The sequence below is a fragment of the Rhinoraja longicauda genome, chromosome 16 (assembly GCF_053455715.1).
Source record: "Rhinoraja longicauda isolate Sanriku21f chromosome 16, sRhiLon1.1, whole genome shotgun sequence".
Classification (NCBI taxonomy): domain Eukaryota; kingdom Metazoa; phylum Chordata; class Chondrichthyes; order Rajiformes; family Arhynchobatidae; genus Rhinoraja; species Rhinoraja longicauda.
The window spans coordinates 42,241,075-42,263,870 of record NC_135968.1 but is presented as its reverse complement, the minus strand read 5'-3'; the positions used below and the strand labels follow the sequence as shown (position 1 = coordinate 42,263,870).

Genomic DNA, 22,796 nt, shown 5'->3' with positions numbered 1-22,796 from the left:
TGTACAATTTGGAAAATACTAGACAAAGTGGACCCGTTGGGCCCAAACCTCTCCTGCATTGGTGCAGCACCCTCTCCCCCTCCCCCTCCCCTCTCTCCTCAACCCCCCTCCCCTCTCCCTTCTCCGCCACTCCACCCTTCCCCCCTCCCTCCTCCCTCCTCCCCTCCCCTCCTTTTAAACTTTAAAATGTGAATAGCTTAAAAAATATAACACCGATTTCAATAAAACTATTTGCATTATCACTAAAGTGACAATGGTGATTAAGGTGGGCCTAAAATTGTCACGCTATCGTGTACTGTTTTGGCTGAAGTTCAGTCACAAACAACATAACAAACGAGAGTTTTAGTATATAGATTGTACAAAATCTCTTGGTACACTAGTGTTACCTCCACATTATAATGAATGGTGTGGATGAGGGCCAATTCATGTGAGCTTTTATTTATTGTTATTCCCTGACTGGTTGCAATGCTGCAGAATCATGTTGTTCCATGCTCAATGGCTGGTTTCCAGGGGCTTGAAGTATCAGTGCATGTTAAATTGGTTTAATAGAACATCATTGCACAAGTATCAATAGAAACAATTGAAGGTCAATTTCAAACTCTTTTATCACGGTCTCCTGCAGTGAAACTGGCAGCCTATGTTCTCATGACACAATGGCATCTGATTACTGTGGGGAGATTGCATTCAACCAGCTTCTTTTCAAAAGTGTCTCTCCTTTGAGATTAGTAATCTTTGTAGGGTTTCGTTTATATGTGTGTGGGGTCTCCACAAAATTCCATGTCTTAATCCCAGGGGAGTTGCTACACATGGAAATAATTCTTGCTGCAACCTCAAAATGGCAGATACATTTTTCAGATACATACGAGAAATCAAAACCGTACCAAACTGCCTCAGTGCAACCCTGAAGATTGTTTTGTGAACTGCAGCCTTGCACTTATACCCTCCTCAGGACACAAACAGCTAACAGAAACATTTGTGGAAGTCACTGTGAAATATTTCATCAGAAGATTCCTCCATCGGACAAGTGGGAAGTATTCCAGCAAACGAAAATGATCTGCAAAAGTGCAGCTATTGCATTATAGCTCTGGGACCTGACTGACCATTCCCAATTGCATGGCATTGAAAGAAAGACTGCCGCGCAAACAGATTTCTCGGGGGATAGATAATAAAAGTAGAGCATGAAGTAGAGCATAAATTCTATTCATTCTCAGTTGCCGACTGCAGTCATTTCCATAATGTAGCTTTGGTTACATTATATTTAGTATAGAAGCCGACTTGCGTTTTAAGCTTGCCGATTGACACCATGCAAAATCAGTGAAGCACAGAGTAGTGGGGGTAGTGGGAGAGTAGGAAGCGCAGGAAACATGAACATAAAAGAAACGATTGACGGTAAAAAGAAAAACAGCTGTTCTGCTAAACCTATTTCACACTATCATGATGCACGCGTCTCATGACTTCAAGTGCTTCCCATCTGCTCGGAGCTGCACAATATTTTTTTGTTGAGACTTTCAATAAACCAAAGGAACAAAACTAAAGGTCAATTCAAGGAATGAACAGCTTTGTAGTTCCTCTTGGACAATAAAGAAAGTGGTTTTGACATAATGTCCTCCTGCCTGTTTTTATTCACAAACTCATACATCTCCCTACTTTAACGCTTGCATCGGATCAATCCGTTTTTCTCAGATTTTCTTTTCATAGAAAATCAAAATCTAAATGTCAAATCCCAGACATAATAGATCTAATTTCCATGGGACACGATGCCCACAATGCCCTGTTGCCTAAGACCCACAAACAAGACTGTCTTGGCATCAGCCTGTTCAAACACCAACTAATTTATGTCTTCTTATCTCGATTTAATCCCTTTGCTCTCGTCCAGTCTGTTCTCACTTACATTTTTAATGCTGCTGTTGTCTGCCGCTTTGACAATTTCTAATTTCCTGGTCGCAGTCACAGCCACTTTATTTTATCACAAGTAAATTATTCTTTGCTACTTCATCCCTTACCGGCGTGGTATGAGGGACTTCCTTTAAGAGTTCCTCATGTCCAATGTATCCATTAGCTCGACCGAAGGAGTCTTTACTTTGAACAATTTCTTCATCAGCTCTGTAGTCCTTTACCAGATCGAAAGTGCAGTTATGGGACCTTGTATGGGCCCTGAGGTATACCTGCTCCATGTCTACCACAAAAAAAGACATTCTTTCAATCCAACTCTGGATCTCGCCGTCAGATATTTTCCCAGCAAATCAACAGCTGCATTGGTGTGGTTCCTGCACTCATCTAGAGCTCAGAAAATGTCATTGCTTTTGCTGCCAATTTCCACCTTCACGTCCATCTGCCTTCCGTCTCCAGTTCAGGAGACAACATCATCCCCTTCCATTATAGATGAGGCTCTCACTAGGGTCTCTTCTACATCCCGCAGCTCCGCTCTTGCTCCCCCTCCCCCCACTCGCAACAAGGACAGAATCCCCCTCGTTCTCACCTTCCACCCCACCAGCCAGCGGATCCAACAAATCATCCGCCAACATTTCCGTCAGCTCCACTACCAGCATCTGCAGTTATTTTCTTATACATCATCATAAACATCCATTATAAAGCTACCGTTTTCTTGACTATAACTCCTGCCACCGTTTTCTTGACTATAACTCCTGCCTCCTATAAAGATGCCATTTCGTTCTCCTCAAGTTCCTCAGTTTAACCTGCTGAAGATAACTTGGGATTTAGTATCAACATTGGTGATCAAGATGGAATCAATGCTGCACTTTGCCAAGATTAGCCTCATAGCTCTACATATTTGCCACAGGCACATATTTCTATATCAGAAACGCAGTTGCCCAAATTTGTGTTCAACAACCAGCTGATGGCAGGAAGCAGCATTGTAGAAGGTCAGAACAATGTTTTCATTAGCCTTAAGTAAATAACTAATAGCCTCCTCCAGTATGGCCTCCTCCAGTGCCACAGTGAGGCCCACTGGAAATTGGAGGAACAACACCTCATATTTCGCCTGGGCAGCTTGCAGCCCAGCGGTATGAACAATGACTTCTCCAACTTTAGATAGTTCCTCTGTCCCTCTCTTCCCCTCCCCCTTCCCAGATCTCCCACTGTCTTCCTGTCTCCACCTATATCCTTCCTTTGTCCCGCCCCCCCTGACATCAGTCTGAAGAAGGGTCTCTACGCGAAACATCGCCCATTCCTTCTCTCCTGAGATGCTGCCCGACCTGCTGAGTTACTCCAGCATTTTGTGAATAAATATCTTCGATTTGTACCAGCATCTGCAGTTATTTTCTTACACTAATAGTGCAATATCCTTTCACTAACCCTAGAAAATTCTATCAGAGAAAGCACTAACCAATTTAAAACCAATTCTAAGACAACAATCAACTAAAAGAGATGAGGACCATGCAGCAATGAAATAGGCTCCCCAGACCACTAAGCCCCTGTTGTCGGTTTATAAACCAAACGATGATCCCATTTTATTCTCTCCACGATTTCCTCCCACATTATGGCACTCACTTGTGGCACACTCCTCCCACGTTATGACACAGAGCGGCACGGTGGCGCAGCGGTAGAGTTGCTGCCTTACAGCGCCGGAGACCCGGGTTCGATCCCGACTATGGGTGCTTGTCTGTACGGAGTTTGTACGTTCTCCCCGTGACCTGCGTCAATTTTCTCTGATATCTTCGGTTTCCTCCCACACTCCAAAGACGTACAGGTATGTGGTTAATTGGCTTGATGTAAAAATGTATAAATGTAAAATTGGCCCTAGTGTGTGTAGGGTGGTGTTAATGTGCAGGGATCGCTGGCCTGTCTGGACACGGTGAGCCAAAGGGTCTGTTTCCACACTGTATCTCTAAACTAAACTTACCCAGTAAGGACAATTTACAGCGTCCAAATATACTACCAACCAGCAAATCCTCAGGATGTGGGAAGAAGGTAGACATTAGAGTTAGCCCAGATACTCACAGGGAGAACATGTAAACTCCATCCACAGCTAAGACATCAGACCCAGGTTAGTGCATTTAAGCAGCCCTACTAACTATGCTATTGTGCTGCCAAGTCTTCTAAAAGCCAACCCGCAACACCAATAATAATGTTTAAGATTATCAAGGCAAGTTGGAATTTCCAATTACAAACTGGAATTAACCTGTTGTTTCCACTAGTGGGAGAGTCTAGGACTAGAGGTCATAGCCACAGAATTAAAGGACGTTCCTTTAGGAAGGAGATGAGGAGAAATTTCTTTAGTCGGATGTTGGAATTCTTTGCCACAGAAGGCTGTGGAGGTCAAGTCAGTGGATGTTTTTTTAAGGCAGAGATAGATAGAATGTTGATTTGTACAGGTGTCAGAGGTTATGGGGAGAAGGCAGGAGAATGGGGTTAGGAGAGAGAGATAGATCAGCCATGATTGAATGGCGGGGTAGACTTGATGGGCCAAATGGCCTAATTCTACTCCTATACGTTATGATTATTCAGTAGTAAATCAGTTATTTTGATGAATGAATATTACCAGAGGTACCAGTGCCTCAGAAATGGGTTGATTTAAGATAAACTGCCTAGGTTAAGCTCAGAACTGCCATAAGCAAAATGCTTTGTTACATGTCAACCAGATTACTCGTGTGCCAAAGCAAACTGCTGATAATGTTCTACTTGTACTAATCATGCAATAAACAATAGACAATAGACAATAGGTGCAGGAGCAGGCCATTCGGCCCTTCGAGCCAGCACCGCCATTCAATGTGATCATGGCTGATCATTCTCAATCAGTACCCCGTTCCTGCCTTCTCCCCATACCCCCTGACTCTGCTATCTTTAAGAGCCCTATCTAGCTTTCTCTTGAATGCATTCAGAGAATTGGCCTCCACTGCCTTCTGAGGCAGAGAATTCCACAGATTCACAACTCTCTGACTGAAAAAGTTTTTCCTCATCTCAGTTCTAAATGGCCTACCCCTTATTCTTAAACTGTGGCCCCTTGTTCTGGACTCCCCCAACATTGGGAAGATGTTTCCTGCTTCTAACGTGTCCAACCCCTTAATAATCTTATACGTTTCGATAAGATCTCCTCTCATCCTTCTAAATTCCAGTGTATACAAGCAGTGTTTACATGCGAGTCAGAGGTACAGTTTGGAGAAACTGCCACTGAACCTATCACATGGAGAGATTGTTTGAGCCTTTTCCGTTTGTCTGATCGGATATTAGTCTGGACCACGCAAGGTTGGAGTAGATTGTTTGCTGCCAACGGGACGTCCGGAAAATGGGATGCTTTTAAAAGTGTGATAGTGAGAGCTCAAGGTATGCATGTTCCTGCTGGAAACAATGATTCAAGGTCAGCTTTTTGTCACATGTACCAATTAAGGTACAATGAAATTTGAGTTACCAAGGGCATGGCGGTAGAAATACGAAAAACGCTGGGGCAAGAAAGTGAATGAGATAGTTCTGGCAAATAAGATTAAGGGATATCATATGTATATTGAGGGAAAGGGGGTAACCAGAGAGAGAATAGGATAGCTCAGAAATCAAAGTGGTCATCTATGTGTGAAGCCACAGGAGATGGGCAAGGTCCTCAGTGGATATTTCTCCTCTGTTTTTACTGTGGAGAAAGACACAAAGACGAGGGAACTTGGAACATTTAACAGAGATGTGTTGAGGATAATCCGAATTGGAGTTGAAGCTGCCAGATGCCTGAGGGTGTATGAAGGTAGATAAAATCTTATGGGCCTGAGGACATATCTGAGGACACTGTGAGAAGTTAGAGAAGAAATTGTAGGATCAATGGCTGAGATATAGGAATCAGCATTAGACACAGGTGAGGTGCAGGAAAGCTAGATGTTGTGCCTTTATTTAAGAAGGGCTGCAAAGAAAGACCTCGGAATGATAGACCTGTGAACCTAACATCTGTGGTAGGAAGTTACTAAGGAGAGAATTCTTATTTGGAAGGATGGGGATTGATTAGGGAAAGTCATCATGGTTTTGTATGTGGGAGATAGTGTCTCATGAATTTGATTGAACTTTTGGACAAAGCAACCAAGAAGATTGATTAGGGCAGGGAGGTTTAGTTTAGTTTATTGTCATGGTATAGTGAAAATAGTTTTGTTGCGTGCTATCCACCCAGCAGAAGGATTATACATGATTACAACCAACATTGTAGAGATACAGGATAAAGGGAATAACATTTAGTGCAAGATAAAGTCCAGTAATGCCCAATTAAAGATAGTCCAAGTGTCTCCAATGAGGTAGATGGTAGCTTAGAACCGCTCTCTCGTTGGTGATGAGAATTGTTCAGTTACCTGATAGCAACTGGAAGGAAACTGCCCCTGAATCTGGAGCTATGTCTTTTGACACTTCTGTACCTCTGGCCTGATGGGAGATGGGAGAAGAGGAAGTGTCCGGGGTGAGACTCATCCTGGTTTATGGTGATGGCCGTGCCGAGGCAGCGTGAAGTGTAGACGGAGTCAATGGAATGGAGGTTGGTCTGTGCGATGGTCTGGGCTGCGTCCATAATTCTCTGCAATTTCCTGCAGTCTTGGATGGAGCTGTTCACAACCGTCCTCTGATGCATCCCGATAAAATGCTTTCTACGGCGCATCTGTAGATGTTGGTGAGAGTGTTGGGGACATGACGAACGTCCTAAGCCTCCTAAGGCATGAGGCATTGGTGTGCTTTCGATATGGCTAGTCAAGGACAAGTTGCTGGTGATATTTGCGTAGACATGTCTATATGGACTTCAGCAAGGCCTTCGATAAAGGTTCTGCATGGTAGGCTGTCATGAAAGGTTAGATTGCATGGGATCCAGGGAGAGCTAGCTAACTGGAAACAGAATTGACTTCATGGTAGGAAGCAGACGGCGGTGGAAGAAAGTTGTTTTTCAGACTGAACGTTGGTTGCCAGTGGTGTGCCTCTGGAATCTGTGTGGAGCCCACTGCAGTTTGTCATTTATATCAACGATTTAGAGGGGAATGTACAAGGCTTGATTAGTAAGTTTGCAGATGAAAATAAAATAGGTGGTATCAGTGAGAATGGTTATCAAGAATTACGGTGGAATCTTGATCAACTGGGCAAGTAGGCCAAGGAATGGCAAATGGAATTTAATTCAGATAAATGTGAGGTGTTGTAGCCCAGAGCAGACCTCCACAGTGAATGGTAGAGTCCTGGGGTGTGCTCCAGAGAGATCTAGGAGTACAGTACATAGTTCCCAGAAAGTGCTATCACAGGTCAATAGGCTGAAGGCGGCCTTTGGCTTGCTGGCCTTCGTCAGTCAGGGAATTGTGTAGACAGTGGGACTGAATGTTACAGCTGTACAAAATAAGGATGAAAATATCATTGTTTCATTGCTTCACAAAATGCTGGAGTAACTCAGCAGGTCAGGCAGCATCTCGGGAGAGAAGGAATGGGCGACGTTTTGGGTCGAGACCCTTCTTCAGTCTGAAGAAGGGTCTCGACCCGAAACGTCGCCCATTCCTTCTCTCCCGAGATGCTGCCTGACCTGCTGAGTTACTCCAGCATTTTGTGAATAAATACCTTCGATTTGTACCAGCATCCAGCAGTTATTTTCTTATTTTTTACATATTGTTTCATTGCTGGTTCATTTGACAATGAAACATTCTGCACTTTGAGTAATGTGTTCTCAAGATGGGCAAGTTGCCCAACTTGACTTCCTACCATGAAGTCAATTCTGTTTCCAGTTAGCTAGCTCTCCCTGGATCCCATGCAACCTAACCTTTCTTGACAGCCGACCATGCAGAACTTTTATCAGGCACGATGCCATTGAGCTGGAATGAGTGCAGAGAAGATTTACGAGAATATTGCCTGGACCTACTTTAAATTGCATGTATCTGCATCTGACAGTTCTCCTACTGAACGGCATGGATATAGACTATCTGCATCAAATATGTCAGAGGCAGCCATATGGATCATGTGTCAGGAGTACAACATTTTTGTCACCTTTAACTATCCTGAATTACACAGACTGATGCTCTTTGGTGGACTTCTCTGAGCAGAAATGTCAGAGCAGTCTGGACTTTACCAAAACAAACCTCACTGGGATCAGTGACCTCCTCTGTGTTCATGGCACCAGCACTTGGAGATCAAGATCACCAACATCTTCATTTTTCCTGGTCTCAGGGTCATTTTCCCAGCGTGCCAAACGTGTTCTTGAGGAACGACTTCGTAGAGGTCTCCCTGACAACATTGACCAAGCACCGCTGATTGGAGACCCGGAGGATTTCCAACAGCCCCTTTTTTACAAACAACGTCCCTGCTGGCCTCCCCATCTCCCATCAGTGAAGCAGCGCTCTCCAGCAACAGGAAAATTGCCCTTTAGAAGACGAGCTGCCAGGACGCAGCTGCAAGGACACACGAAACAGATCAACACATCTGTGCATGCTTAAGCTGACACAGCATTTCTTTTGAGGAAAGCCTATCATTTTCTATTCTTAGGATTCCATATTCCAAAGATTACAACTGTTACAGGACAATGGAAACAGCCTCAGTATATCTTGCACTTCTGTGTAGGAGCGGAACTCCTGCGCTAATGATTCGCAGTCTCACTACTCCATCTTATCGAAACATATAAGATTATTAAGGGGTTGGACACGTTAGAGGCAGGAAGCATGTTCCCAATGTTGGGGGAGTCCAGAACCAGGGGCCACAGTTTAAGAACATGGGGTAGGCCATTTAGAACGGAGATGAGGAAAAACTTTTTCAGTCAGAGAGTTGTAAATCTGTGGAATTCTCTGCCTCAGAAAGCAGTGGAGTCCAAGTCTCTGAATGCATTCAAGAGAGAGCTAGATAGAGCTCTTAAGGATAGCGGAGTCAGGGGGTATGGGGAGAAGGCAGGAACGGGGTACTGATTGAGAATGATCAGCCATGATCACATTGAATGGTGGTGCTGGCTCGAAGGGCCGAATGGCCTACTCCTGCACCTATTGTCTATTGAAGTGCTGCCTATTCGCTTACCCGCACAAAATGCATGCTACCTCTGGCTTTCAGATGCATTTAAACGTGCAGAGAAACACAGGTGATAGTTAATCACAACGCTTGGAAACTAATTCAATGCACAACAAACCTGCTTAATCTTTGACTCCATACCATGATTTATTGAGCCCGAATAATGAATTGTAAATCTGATTGTCGGGTTATCTTGGTTGGATAGGTTTCACAAATGACACTGTTGCATGGTGCTACTGCTGCCAGTAGTCCATGGTATAACAAACACAGAAAGTGACGTCATGGGTTATTTTACATCTGTTAAGGCATGATTATGTTTTTTTCTCTCTCTCCGTCGAATGCTACGGCTCATTGCAACTTGCCTGATCTTTACGTCGACTTAATATTTGGGTTGGTTATATAAAGGGCAGAAAACCTGCTGTGTAATCTATGCCAAAAGGAAAATTAAAATGTCCAGTTATTTTTTTTCACCTGTGATCTCATTCTCTGGAATACTGAGAATGCATTTTAACATTGCATTAACCAGCATATTTATATAGAAACATAGAAACATAGAAAATAGGTGCAGGAGTAGGCCATTCGGCCCTTCGAGCCTGCACCGCCATTCAATATGATCATGGCTGATCATCCAACTCAGTATCCCGTACCTGCCTTCTCTCCATACCCCCTGATCCCTTTAGCCACAAGGGCCACATCTAACTCCCTCTTAAATATAGCCAATGAACTGGCCTCAACTACCTTCTGTGGCAGAGAATTCCACAGATTCACCACTCTCTGTGTGAAAAAGAACGTTCTCATCTCGGTCCTAAAAGACTTCCCCCTTATCCTTAAACTGTGACCCCTTGTTCTGGACTTCCCCAACATCGGGAACAATCTTCCTGCATCTAGCCTGTCCAACCCCTTAAGAATTTTGTAAGTTTCTATAAGATCCCCCCTCAATCTTCTAAATTCCAGCGAGTACAAGCCGAGCCTATCCAGTCTTTCTTCATATGAAAGTCCTGCCATCCCAGGAATCAATCTGGTATCATGTTGGACAACTGGGTGAACATATACACAACAAGGAGCAGTCCCCGACATCATTTAATTATTCATATTTAATTCAAGTGTTTTTAAATACTAAAAAGCTGTTTGAATAACCGTAATAAAATGGAAAAAACATAAATTTCCATAATTGTGCCACAATAGATTGCAATTATTAATATAGCCATAACAGACATTTTTGATTTAATAAAAATAATTATCTTAACATTTTTCATTTCAAATCCATTTATCAAATACAGTGCCCGAGCAGTTAGGCAGCTCCAGAGACTGGGGTTTCATCCCCACCCTCAGTTGCTGTGGATGACACCATTGGTTTCCACTCAGATGTGCAGGTTGCTAGGTTAATTGGTTACTGACCCATGGTGTAGGTGGGACACGATAGAATTAAGGAGAGGTGAAGGGATGAAATAATGGATGGGCACTTGATAATTGCCATTGATGTGGTGGGCCGATGTGTCCTGTTTCTGTCGAAGGTAGACACAAAATGCTGTAGTAACTCAGCGGGACAGCTGTGGAATTCGCTGCCTCAGAAGGCAGTGGAGGCCAATTCTCTGGATGCTTTCAAGAGAGATTTAGATAGAGCTCTTAATGATAGTGGAGTCAGGGGATGTGGGGAGAAGGCAGGAACGGGGTACTGATTGTGCATGATCAGCCATGATCACGGTGAATGGCAGTGCTGGCTCGAAGGGCCGAGTGGCCTACTCCTGCACCTATTGTCTATTGACAGGCAGCATCTTGGGAGAGAAGGTATTGGTGACATTTCGGGTCGTGACCCATTCCTTCTCTCCAGAGATGCTGCCTGTCCCGCTGAGTTACTACAGCGTTTTGTGTTTACCTTCGATTTAAACCAGCATCTGCAGTACTTTCCTACACATTTTGCCCTGTTTCAGTACTGCATTCATCAAAAATGCTTATTCCCAATGCTCACTTGATTGACACGGATTAGAAAAGGCACTTTTCATCCAAGTCCAAATGGCAGCAAAGGAACTAATTCATTTTTTATAAGTGGGAAAAGTACTTTGCAAAGTTGTATATCCTTGGGCTTCGTTCTGAATAACTGTATTTATAACCACTACCAGCTGGGTTGTGACAGGAGGGAAGCTGAGTGGAAATTGTGCATCATGTACCAGGGTGCAATCTTGAAGAAAATATTCAGCCCATGAGGAGAATTTTTGAACTTATATGTTACTCTACTCTAGACGGCTCTGGATGTTGCATGTACATTACATACATAGGCGACACGGTTGTGCAGCGCCAGAGACCCGGGTTCGATCCTGACTACGGGTGCTGCCTGTACAGAGTTTGTACGTTCTCCCTTTGACCTGCGTGGGTTTTCTCTGGGAACTCCGCTTTCCTCCCACACTGCAAAGATGTGCAGGTTTGTAAGAAAATAACTGCAGATGCTGGTACAAATCGAAGGTATTTATTCACAAAATGCTGGAGTAACTCAGCAGGTCAGGCAGCATCTCAGGAGAGAAGGAATGGGCGACGCTTCGGATCGAGACCCTTCTTCAGACTGATGTCAGGGGGGCGGGACAAAGGAAGGATATAGGTGGAGACAGGAAGATAGAGGGAGATCTGCGAAGGGGGAGGGGAAGAGAGGGACAGAGGAACTATCGAAAGTTGGAGGAGTCAATGTTCATACCGCTGGGCTGCAAGCTGCCCAGGCGAAATATGAGGTGCTCTGCGCTCAGTCCGCATTAACCAATCTGATCTCCCGGTGGCCGAGCACTTCAACTCCCCCTCCCATTCCCAGTCTGACCTTTCTGTCATTGGCCTCCTCCAGTGTCATAGTGAGGCCCATCGGAAATTGGAGGAACAGCACCTCATATTTCGCCTGGGCAGCTTGCAGCCCAGTGGTATGAACATTGACCTCCAATTTTAGATAGTTCCTCTGTCCCACTCTCCCCCCCCCCCCCCCCTTCCCAGATCTCCCACTGTCTTCCTGTCTCCACCTATATCCTTCCTTTGTCCCGCCCCCCTGACATCAGTCTGAAGAAGGGTCTCGACACGAAACATCACCCATTCCTTCTCTCCTGAGATGCTGCCTGACCTGCTGAGTTATTCCAGCATTTTGTGCAGGTTTGTAGGTTGATTGGCTTCTTATAATTGCAAATTAATTGCCCCCAGTGTGTGTAGGATAGTGTTAGTGTGCAGGGATCACTGGTCGGCGCGGACTCAGTGGGTCGAAAGGCTTGTTTCAGCGCTGTATCTCTAAACGAAAAAATAAAAATACATCCAAAACTGATAGCTTTTTGTACACATCAGGGATCAGGTCACTGTAAGCGAAGGTGAAGCTCAATATTTGCAATATCTTTTAGATTTCCAGAAGCTGCAGTATTTTGTTTTTAGTCAGGTAGATCAGATATGACTTATTGAACAGCAGAGAAAGCTCAAACATAGATATTGGCTAATTCCTGCTGTCAACTTTTATGTTCTTGTGACAGTGCAACCACCACCCAAATCAAAAAACATTGCTCCAATAGACTTCGACAACAAACAGTGAAGAAAGCCAATGGAATGTTGGCCTTCATAATAAGGGGAGTTGAGTATAGGAGCAAAGAGGTCCTTCTACAGTTGTACAGGGCCCTAGTGAGACCGCACCTGGAGTACTGTGTGCAGTTTTGGTCTCCAAATTTGAGGAAGGATATTCTTGCTATTGAGGGCGTGCAGCGTAGGTTTACTAGGTTAATTCCCTGAATGGCGGGACTGTCATATGTTGAAAGACTGGAGCGACTAGGCTTGTATAAACTGGAATTTAGAAGGATGAGAGGGGATCTTATCGAAACGTATAAGATTATTAAGGGGTTGGACACGTTAGAGGCAGGAAACATGTTCCCAATGTTGGGGGAGTCCAGAACAAGGGGCCACAGTTTAAGAATAAGGGGTAGGCCATTTAGAACTGAGATGAAGAAAAACCTTTTCAGTCACAGAGTTGTGAATCTGTGGAATTCTCTGCCTCAGAAGGCAGTGGAGGCCAATTCTCTGAATGCATTCAAGAGAGAGCTAGATAGAGCTCTTAAGGATAGCGGAGTCAGGGGGTATGGGGAGAAGGCAGGAACGGGGCACTGATTGAGAATGATCAGCCATGATCACATTGAATGGCGGTGCTGGCTCGAAGGGCTGAATGGCCTCCTCCTGCACCTATTGTCTATTGTCTATTATAAACCATGAAATCAAACTGATATGTTGACCCAAATATGAGACAATCATTTCATTATCACTTCAAGTTGTCTTAAATTAAAGGGAACGAGGTTGATTTAATTTCTATCCTGCATCATCGTAAACATTTCTATGTTTCACATATCCACTTTGATGTCCTAATAAAATTCTTCTCATGCATAATCACCTGGCCTTATCTTATCCATCTCCTTCCCCTGCCCCCCCCCCTCCCCTCCCCCTCTCCAAATTAGATGCGAAACAAAAATCATTTTGGCTACTCAAAGTATGACCAAACACAATTTGCCACTCTATGCCTTTGTGATCCCAATGGCAGCACTTACTGGGAGCACACTGAATCATATGATTTCTCTGTGCAATGCTCTCATTGGAGGCGAAGTTGTCCCGAGGGCAATTCTCATTGTGCACATCCAATACAGCTAGGTCGCCAACTGTCCCGTAATAGGCCTGGGGGGCACTGTAGGCCCGGACACTGTAGGCCCGGACACTGTAGGCCCGGACACTATAGGCCCCGACACTGTAGGCCCGGACACTGTAGGCCCGGACACTGTAGGCCCGGACACTGTAGGCCCGGACACTGTAGGCCCCGACACTGTAGGCCCGGACACTGTAGGCCCCGACACTGTAGGCCCCGACACTGTAGGCCCCGACACTGTAGGCCCCGACACTGTAGGCCCCGACACTGTAGGCCCGGACACTGTAGGCCCGGACACTGTAGGCCCGGACACTGTAGGCCCGGACACTGTAGGCCCGGACACTGTAGGCCCGGACACTGTAGGCCCGGACACTGTAGGCCCGGACACTGTAGGCCCGGACACTGTAGGCCCGGACACTGTAGGCCCGGACACTGTAGTCCCCGACACTGTAGGCCCGGACACTGTAGGCCCGGACACTGTAGGCCCGGACACTGTAGGCCCGGACACTGTAGGCCCGGACACTGTAGGCCCGGACACTGTAGGCCCCGACACTGTAGGCCCGGACACTGTAGGCCCCGACACTGTAGGCCCCGACACTGTAGGCCCGGACAATGTAGGCCCGGGGGCTGCTGCAGGCTAACGGAGTGCGTTTGGGGAGCGGGGCCGAGTGCGTTCGCCTAACGGAGGTTACCTAGCAACCCGCCTCCCGGCCCGGGCGGCCGCCGTTGGTGGAGTGGGAGCACATGACCGCTGGCTGGGTGAGGTCACATGGGGCGCAGGGTGGTGACGTCACCTTTTTCCTTATTTGGGAGTGAGAAAGTTTGCACCCCTAAATGCAACATAGCCTTCAAACCATAGCACTGAGCAAGAACTCTGCAAGGTAAATGAAATACTCATCTATATCTCTGGGCCCTTCACCACCTTCTAAACTATTTGACTCTCTGGCAGTCTTCCAATCTAATGCCTCCAAAATCCTGCTGTTTCAATCCCCTTTTTGTGGATTGAATCTACCACCACACCAACAAACCATTGACTTCCCTTCCTTCCCTGCCTGCCTCCTCCTACCATGCAAGTGGTTGGCTTCATATCTCCCCTGAAGCAAACCCTCAGTTGTTGATCGCAACACTGTTTCTCTCCCCACCATCTCGATTCCCACATGCTGTTCCAAAGATGATCCACCCATTCCAACTTTTCCCCCAAAGTCATCTGGCAACCCCACAACAATCTGCCAGTTTGGATCACCCACCTCCACTGCTCTACTTCTAGCAATCTGATATCCAAACGGCCCAGAGGAGGTTAGCAAGAATGATGAATGAATGAATAAGTTTATTGGCCAAGTATGCAGATACAAGGAATGTGCCTTGGTGCTCCGCTCACAAATAACAACACAAACATAAAGTTAACAATTAAGAATAAAGCATAAACACATCAAAACAATAAGGATACAACATTACGGTCTAAACATGTGGGTGAAAATAAACCAGAGCAAAAAAGAGACTACAGACTTTGGTTATTGAGTAGAACTATCAGTCGTGGGAAAAAAAACTTTTTTTATGTCTGGCTGTGGCTGCTTTGACAGTCTGGAGTCACCTTCCAGAGGGAAGTGCTTCAAAGAGTTTGTGGCCAGGGTGAGAGGGGTCAGAGATGATCTTGCCCGCTCGCTTCCTGGCCCTTGCAGTGTACAGTTCGTCAATGGGGGGGAAGGTTGCAGCCAACAACCTTCTCAGCTGTGCGAACGATCCGGTGCAGCCTCCGGATGTCGTGCTTGGTGGCTGAGCCAAACCAGACCATGATGGAGAGGGTGAGGACGGACTCAATGATAGCAGTATAGAATTGGACCATCATTGCCTGTGGCAGATTGTGTTTCCTTAGTTGCTGCAGGAAGTACATCCTCTGTTGGGCCTTTTTGACTGTGGAGTCGATGGTGGCCCCCCATTTAAGGTCCCTGGAGATGATGGTTCCAAGGAACTTAAATGACTCCACAGATGTGACTAGGGTGTTGTTGATGGTGAGTGGGGGGAGGGGAGGGGGATCTCTTCGAAAGGTAGTTCCACTGTCTTGAGAGCATTGATCCTGGTTATAACAGGATTAACATCTGAGGAAGTTTTGATGGCACTGGCCCTGTCTTCACTGGAGTTTAGAAGGATGAGGGGGGAATCTCATCGAATCCTGCAAGATATTGAAAGACCTAGATAGCATGGACGTGGAAATAATGTTTCCAGTAATGGGAGAGTCTGGAACCAGAAGGCACAGAATCAGAATAAGAGGACATGACGTTTGAATGGAGATTTCTTTAGGCAGAGGGTGGTGAATCTGTGGAATTAATTGCCACACATGGTTATGGAGGTCAACACAATGGGTATTTTTTTTAAAACAGCAATTGATTGGTATTTGATTTGTAAGGTGATCAAAGGTTACAGGGAGAAGACTGGAGAATGTGGTTGAAGGGGAACAATAGATCGGCAATTATCTAATTGCAGAGTAGCCTTGATAGGCTGAATTCTTCTCAAAGGAGAAGTCTTATGGTCTCCTTGTTCCCGACCCCAAAACCCTCCCTACACTGGTGAACTCTGATGCTCTCTATCTGCAGATGCAACAAGGAAGGTGTTGCCCATTTCCAAAGCCCAGATCTTTGCATTGATTTCCTCTCACCTGCTTCTGAATGTGTCAGGATAAGGACGAGAGTGGAACAGTTGGTAAAGCTTCTGCCTCACAGCCCCTGATGCCCAGGTTTGAAACTGCTCTCTGTGTAGACTTGTGCACATTCTCCCTGTGACTGCATGGGATTCCTCCAGTTTCCTCCTGCATTGCAAAGACTTGCAGGTTTGTATGTTAATTGGCTTCTGTAAAATTGCCCTTAGTGTGTCGGGAGTGGATGCAAAAGTGGGTTAACGTAGAGCTAGCATGAACAGGTTGTTGACAAGGACCAAGTGGGCCAAAGGGCCCTTTTCTATGCCGTATCAATAAACCCGTACCATTTCTCAACTTTATCCTTTAAAAACAAAAAAAAGACACTCCAATGCTCCAGAACATTCCTCTTTGGTAACAGAGTGATAAAATATATAAATTTATCTGGAGAGACTTTGGAGAAGGCGTGTAAGAGGTTTACTCCTCAATGGGAGTTCAAGGAGAAGTTGGGAAATCAACTATTTTCTCGGGAACATCAGAGGTTCAGGATAGAAGCAGATATAAAATTAAAAGAGGCAGAGACAGGTTAGAGAGAGTCTTGTTCCACAGGGTGGAAATGGCAAATACCAGTGGGCATTGGTTTAACATAAGACGAAGGAACTTTAAGGTGGCTTGAAGTTTGTTTTCTTTTTACGCAGAGAGTGGTAGATGCCAGGGAAGCTGGTAGCAGCAGATAAGAGGAATGTTTAAGAGGACACATGAACAGTCAGGAATGCGATATGATACGATAAAGATGCGGTAGAACGTTTATTTATCCCAGGTGGGAAATTGGTCTGCCAACAGTTACAAAAACACAAAATACATGAAATGCAAAATACATGAAACATGAAATCAAAATTAAAATGGAGGGAGAGGGAACATCTCTCGGCCAATGGGGTTCCTTTTGACAGGCATTGTGGTGAGGATGGACATGACGGGCCAAAGAACTGTGCTGTTCATGTACTACCTCATCAACTTTGCCTTTATTTGTGATGCAATTTAATGGTCTTAATATTGTCCCTTCCAAACCTACGCGCCCTACCACATTCAGTTCATTCATTGTTAATAATACTTGCAACATACTTATTTTAAGTTGACCTATTTCAAAATTCCTTGCATCATTGCATTGCGGTGTTCTTTTGAATGGCGTAGAAACTGCGTTCACTCTTAAATATACCTATTTTCCCTGCTGTACATTTACAAGTTATAAATCCAATATCAGAAGACTAGAGGTTGCCAACTGTCCCGTATTAGCCGGGACATCCCGTATTTTGGGCTAAATTGGTTTGTCCCGTACGGGACCGCACTTGTCCCATATTAAGCCCGGATGGTGCTGTAGGCTCGTGGGGCAATGTAGGCCCGGACACTCCAGGCCCGGGCACTCCAGGCCCGGACACTGTAGGCCCGGACACTGTAGGCCCGGACACTGTAGGCCCGGACACTGTAGGCCCAGACACTGTAGGCCCGGACACTGTAGGCCCGGACACTGTAGGCCCGGACACTGTAGCCCGGGGGCTGCAGTAGTCCCGGAGGCCCGGGCACCGCCGAACGGAGGTTGCATAGCAACCCGCCTCCCGGCCCGGGCGGCCGCCATTGGTGGAGCGGGAGCACGTGGCTGCTGGCTGGGTGAGGTCACGTGGGGCGCGGGGTGGTGACATCACCCTTTGTCTCTTATTTGGGAGTGAGAAAGCTGGCAACCCTACAGAAGGCTGTGGAGGCCAAGTCAATTGATATTTTTAAGGCAGAGATAGATTCTTGATTAGTACGGGTGTCAGGGGTTATGGGGAGGAGGCAGGAGAATGGGGTTAGGAGGGAAAGATAGATCAGCCATGATTGAATGGCAGAGTAGACTCGATGGGCCGAATGGCCTAATTCAGCTCCTATCACTTATGATATGATGCAGCACTATTGATTGACGTTTAGTCATATTACATACAAGTGAAAATACTACTCTTTGGCAAATAAATGCATTTCATTAAAATTGTAAGATTCTGGTTGTAAAGTCAGTTCGAATCATAACATTAAACACAGGAACATAGAAATATTGGTGCAGGAGTAGGCCATTCAGCCCTTCGAGCCAGCACCACCATTCAATAAGATCATGGCTGATCATCTAAAATCAGTACCCCTTCCTGTTTTTTCCCCCCATATCCCTTGATTCTTTTAGCCCGAAGAGCTAAATCTAACTCTCTCTTGAAAACACAACCAACGAGGTAGTGTTCCTCGCAGTCTAATTACCACTTCGGTAACTTTGTGCAAACAATTATAAGTTGCAATGCAGGTTACAAGTGGCTGCATAGACTCAACCCGGGTCTCTGGGATTCCGACCAAGCAGGAGAACAGACCAGGCAGAAATGAGGCGAGTTCCACAGCAGGCGCCTTGCCGAGTGATCGATCCCGGGCACCAGCCCTGCTTTCAAGTATCCGAAACACGACCTGGGCAACAGCAGTGGCAGAGACGGAGACACAAGGGACTGCAGATGCTGGAATCATCAGCAAATTACAAAGTGCTGGAGGAACTCACGGGGGACAGGCATCTTGTGGGGAGGGACGAGTCCCGGCCCGAAATGGTCGTCTGCCCATTCCCTCCACAGATGCTGCCTGTCCCATCGAGTAGTCTGTAGTGGTACTTTAAAGTCTCATTGTCAGTAACTCGTTCTCACCCAGCAGACAGCTAACAATAGACAATAGACAACAGGCAATAGACAATAGACAATAGACAACAGACAATAGACAACAGGCAATAGACAATAGACAATAGACAACCGGCAATAGACAATAGACAACAGACAATAGACAACAGACAACAGACAATAGACAACAGACAATAGACAACAGACAACAGACAACACACAATAGACAACAGACAATAGACAACAGACAATAGACAACAGACAACAGACAACACACAATAGACAACAGACAATAGACAACAGACAATAGACAACACACAATAGACAACAGACAATAGACAACAGACAATAGACAACAGACAAGACAACAGACAATAGACAATAGACAACAGACAATAGACAACAGACAACAGACAACAGACAACAGACAACAGACAACACACAATAGACAACAGACAATAGACAACAGACAATAGACAACACACAATAGACAACAGACAATAGACAACAGACAATAGACAACACACAATAGACAACAGACAATAGACAACAGACAATAGACAACAGACAACAGACAATAGACAACACACAATAGACAACAGACAATAGACAACAGACAATAGACAACAGACAACACACAATAGACAACAGACAATAGACAACAGACAATAGACAACAGACAATAGACAACACACAATAGACAACAGACAATAGACAACAGACAATAGACAACAGACAACAGACAATAGACAATAGACAACACACAATAGACCACAGACAACACACAATAGACAACAGACAATAGACAACAGACAATAGACAACAGACAACAGACAACACACAATAGACAACAGACAATAGACAACAGACAATAGACAACAGACAATAGACAACAGACAACAGACAACACACAATAGACAACAGACAATAGACAATAGACAATAGACAACAGACAATAGACAACAGACAACAGACAATAGACAACAGACAATAGACGACAGACGACAGACGACAGACGACAGACGACAGACAACACACAATAGACAACAGACAATAGACAATAGACAACAGACAATAGACAATAGACAATAAACAGACAACAGACAACAGACAATAGACAATAGACAACAGACAATAGACAACATACAATAGACAACAGACAATAGACAACAGACAATAGACAACAGACAACAGACAACAGACAATAGACAACAGACAACAGACAAAGACAACAGACAATATGTGCAGGAGGAGGCCATTCGGCCCTTCGAGCCAGCACCGCCATTCAATGTGATCATGGTTGATCATTCTAGCCTGTTTCCTTTATCATCGTACAAGAAAATAACTGCAGATGCTGGTACAAATCGAAGGTATTTATTCACAAAGTGCTGGAGTAACTCAACAGGTCGGGCAGCATCTCGGGAGAGAAGGAATGGGTGACGTTTCTGGGTCGAGAAGGGTCTCGACCCGAAAGGTCACCCATTCCTTCCCTCCCGAGATGCTGCCCGACCCGCTGAGTTACTCCAGCGCTTTGTGAATAAATACCTCCTTTATCATTGTGACTTTGTTTGCATATCTTTCATTCACTTGTTCTATATCTCTTTACATCACCGTCTATATCTCTCTCTCCCCCCCCCCCCCCCCTTATCTCCCTGTCCCCTGACTCTCAGTCTGAAGCAGGGTCTCGGCCCCTTTCTCCTTTCTCCACAGATGCTGCCCGACCCCGGCATTGAGTTACTCCAGCTGTTTTTTTTGTGTGTGTGTCTTATCCTCCAGTTTTGTTTTTGTTTTTGTTCAGCGTGTTGTTGTTTTTTTGGGGTTTGTTCTAGCTACAGTACATCTGTGTGACACTGCCTTCGTTCGGGCACCTTACCTCGTCTTCCAGAAGCGTAGGCAGCGGTTCAAACTCGTAGTATTCCCTCTCGTCGCCCTCGTCGTAATAAAGAGCCATGGTCGCCTGCTGCCACTTGCTTCTTTCTCCCAAGAAAACCAGGGGGGGGGGGGGGGGTTGGAAAGCAAAACTGTGTCTGTGTCAGGCTGCCTTGTTTAGTCAGTCTGCTGGCTGGCTGGCTGGCTTTCCACAATACCCAGTGGTTGGGTTAAAGCTTCACCTTCTGCTTCTCCACGGCCAGTTTACCCGCATCACAGGCTGGAGATGCAGCAGAACAAAAATACATACTTGTTCCAAAACATCACCAGTAGTCCATGACAGCCCAGTCCAGCCCAGTCCAGGCAGGGCAGGGCAGGGCTCGCTGGGCAACTCCTCGCTGGGCAATTTCTTGCTGTTGTGATTGTCTTTAAACCCAACCGAGATTGCTGCCCGTTCCAACAAACTGCTTCATTGAATGGGGGAGACTGGGGTTTTTTAATTTCCACCTCGCTCGGTCAGTTTGCTCGAAGCCCGGGTCCCATGGCAACTCCTCGACACACACACACACACACACACTGGCAACCCGCACTGTGTGTGGCTGGCGTCTCACTCACCCTCCCTCCCTCCCTCCCTCCCTCTCTCCTCCCGCTGCCTTGTCCGGCGGGGGGCGGACACAGCGCTCCAACCAACCTCCCTCCCTCCTCCCTCCCTCTCTCCTTCCCTCTCTCCTCCCCTCTCTCCTTCCCTCTCTCCTCCCCTCTCTCCTTCCTCTCTCCTCCCTCTCTCCTTCCCTCTCTCCTCCCTCTCTCCTCCCTCTCTCCTCCCTCTCTCCTTCCCTCTCTCCTTCCCTCTCTCCTTCCCACTCTCCCTCTCTCCTCCCTCTCTCCTCCCTCTCTCCTCCCTCCTCCCTCCCTCTCTCCTCCCTCTCTCCTTCCCTCTCTCCTTCCCACTCTCCCTCTCTCCTCCCTCTCTCTTTCCCTCCCTCCCTCCCTCCTTCCTCCCTCTCTCCTCCCTCTCTCCTCCCTCCCCCTCTCTCCCCCTCTCTCCCCCTCTCTCCTCCCTCCCTTCCCTCTCTCCTCCCTTCCCTCCCTCTCCCCTCCTTCCCTTTCCCCTCCCTCCCTCCCTCCCTCCTCCCTCTCTCTCCCCGTCCTCTCTTATCCCCCTCCCTCTCTCCCCTCCCTCCCTTCTCTTCTCTTCTCCCCTTCTCCCCTTCCCTCCTCCCCTCTCTCTCTCCCTCTCTCCCCTCTCTCTCCCTCTCCCCTCTCTCTCCCTCTCTCTCCCTCCCTCTCTCTCCCTCCCTCCCACCAATGCAACCAGAGAAACACAAACGAACGGCGCTCGCTTTAATGAATAAGGAATAAAGTTTATTGGCGAAGTATGTGCATGCACAACAAGGAATGTGCCTTGGGTGCTCCGCTCACAAATGACAACACAAAACAGACAGTTAACAATCAAGAAAAAAGCAATAAAAGGCATCAAAACAATAAGGATACAACACGACGGCCCAATGATATCTACCTCGCTCTTTCAACAAAGCAACACGGTCTGAGGAAGTGTTGAAGGAAAGAAAACTGCAGATGCTGGCTTAAATCGAAGGTGGACACAAAATGCTGGTGTAACTCAACGGGGCAGGCAGCATCTCTAGAGAGAAGGAATGGGTGAAGTTTCGGGTCGAGACCCTTTTTCAGTCAGTCTGACCCGAAACGTCCCCCATTCCTTCTCTCCAGAGATGCTGCCTGACCCGCTGAGTTACTCCAGGGTTTTTGTGTCTATCCTCCGGCTTTTGGACGTCTCTCCGACAGCCTTTGAAACGACGAAAAAAAAGCCCGCAATCGGTTTAATAGCAGCTGCCCCGCCATTCAACCGAGGGAGGCAAGAGTCAAGAGCGTTTTGTTGACAAGTGTCCCAGATAGAACAATGAAATTCTTACTTGCTGCAGCACAACAGAATATGTAAACATAGTGCACTGTAAACAATATAATAAACGAGGAAAAAAAGTTCAGTGTGTATATACACACAGACATATACAAACACACACATATATGTATATAC

At 46.1% G+C, this 22,796-nt stretch overlaps 1 protein-coding gene across 3 annotated transcripts in view; it reads right to left on the bottom strand.

Moving 5' to 3' along the window:
- kndc1 (kinase non-catalytic C-lobe domain containing 1) overlaps window positions 1–21,333 on the bottom strand; it is a 197,380-nt gene extending 176,047 nt beyond the window's left edge. For all 3 annotated transcript variants that reach the window (XM_078413701.1, XM_078413703.1, XM_078413702.1), the window contains exon 1: window positions 20,748–21,333. In XM_078413701.1, the coding sequence (XP_078269827.1) occupies window positions 20,748–20,825 (78 nt within the window). In that variant the 5' untranslated portion in view covers window positions 20,826–21,333. The remainder of the gene's footprint in view (window positions 1–20,747) is intronic.
- Between the last annotated feature and the right edge of the window lie 1,463 nt (window positions 21,334–22,796).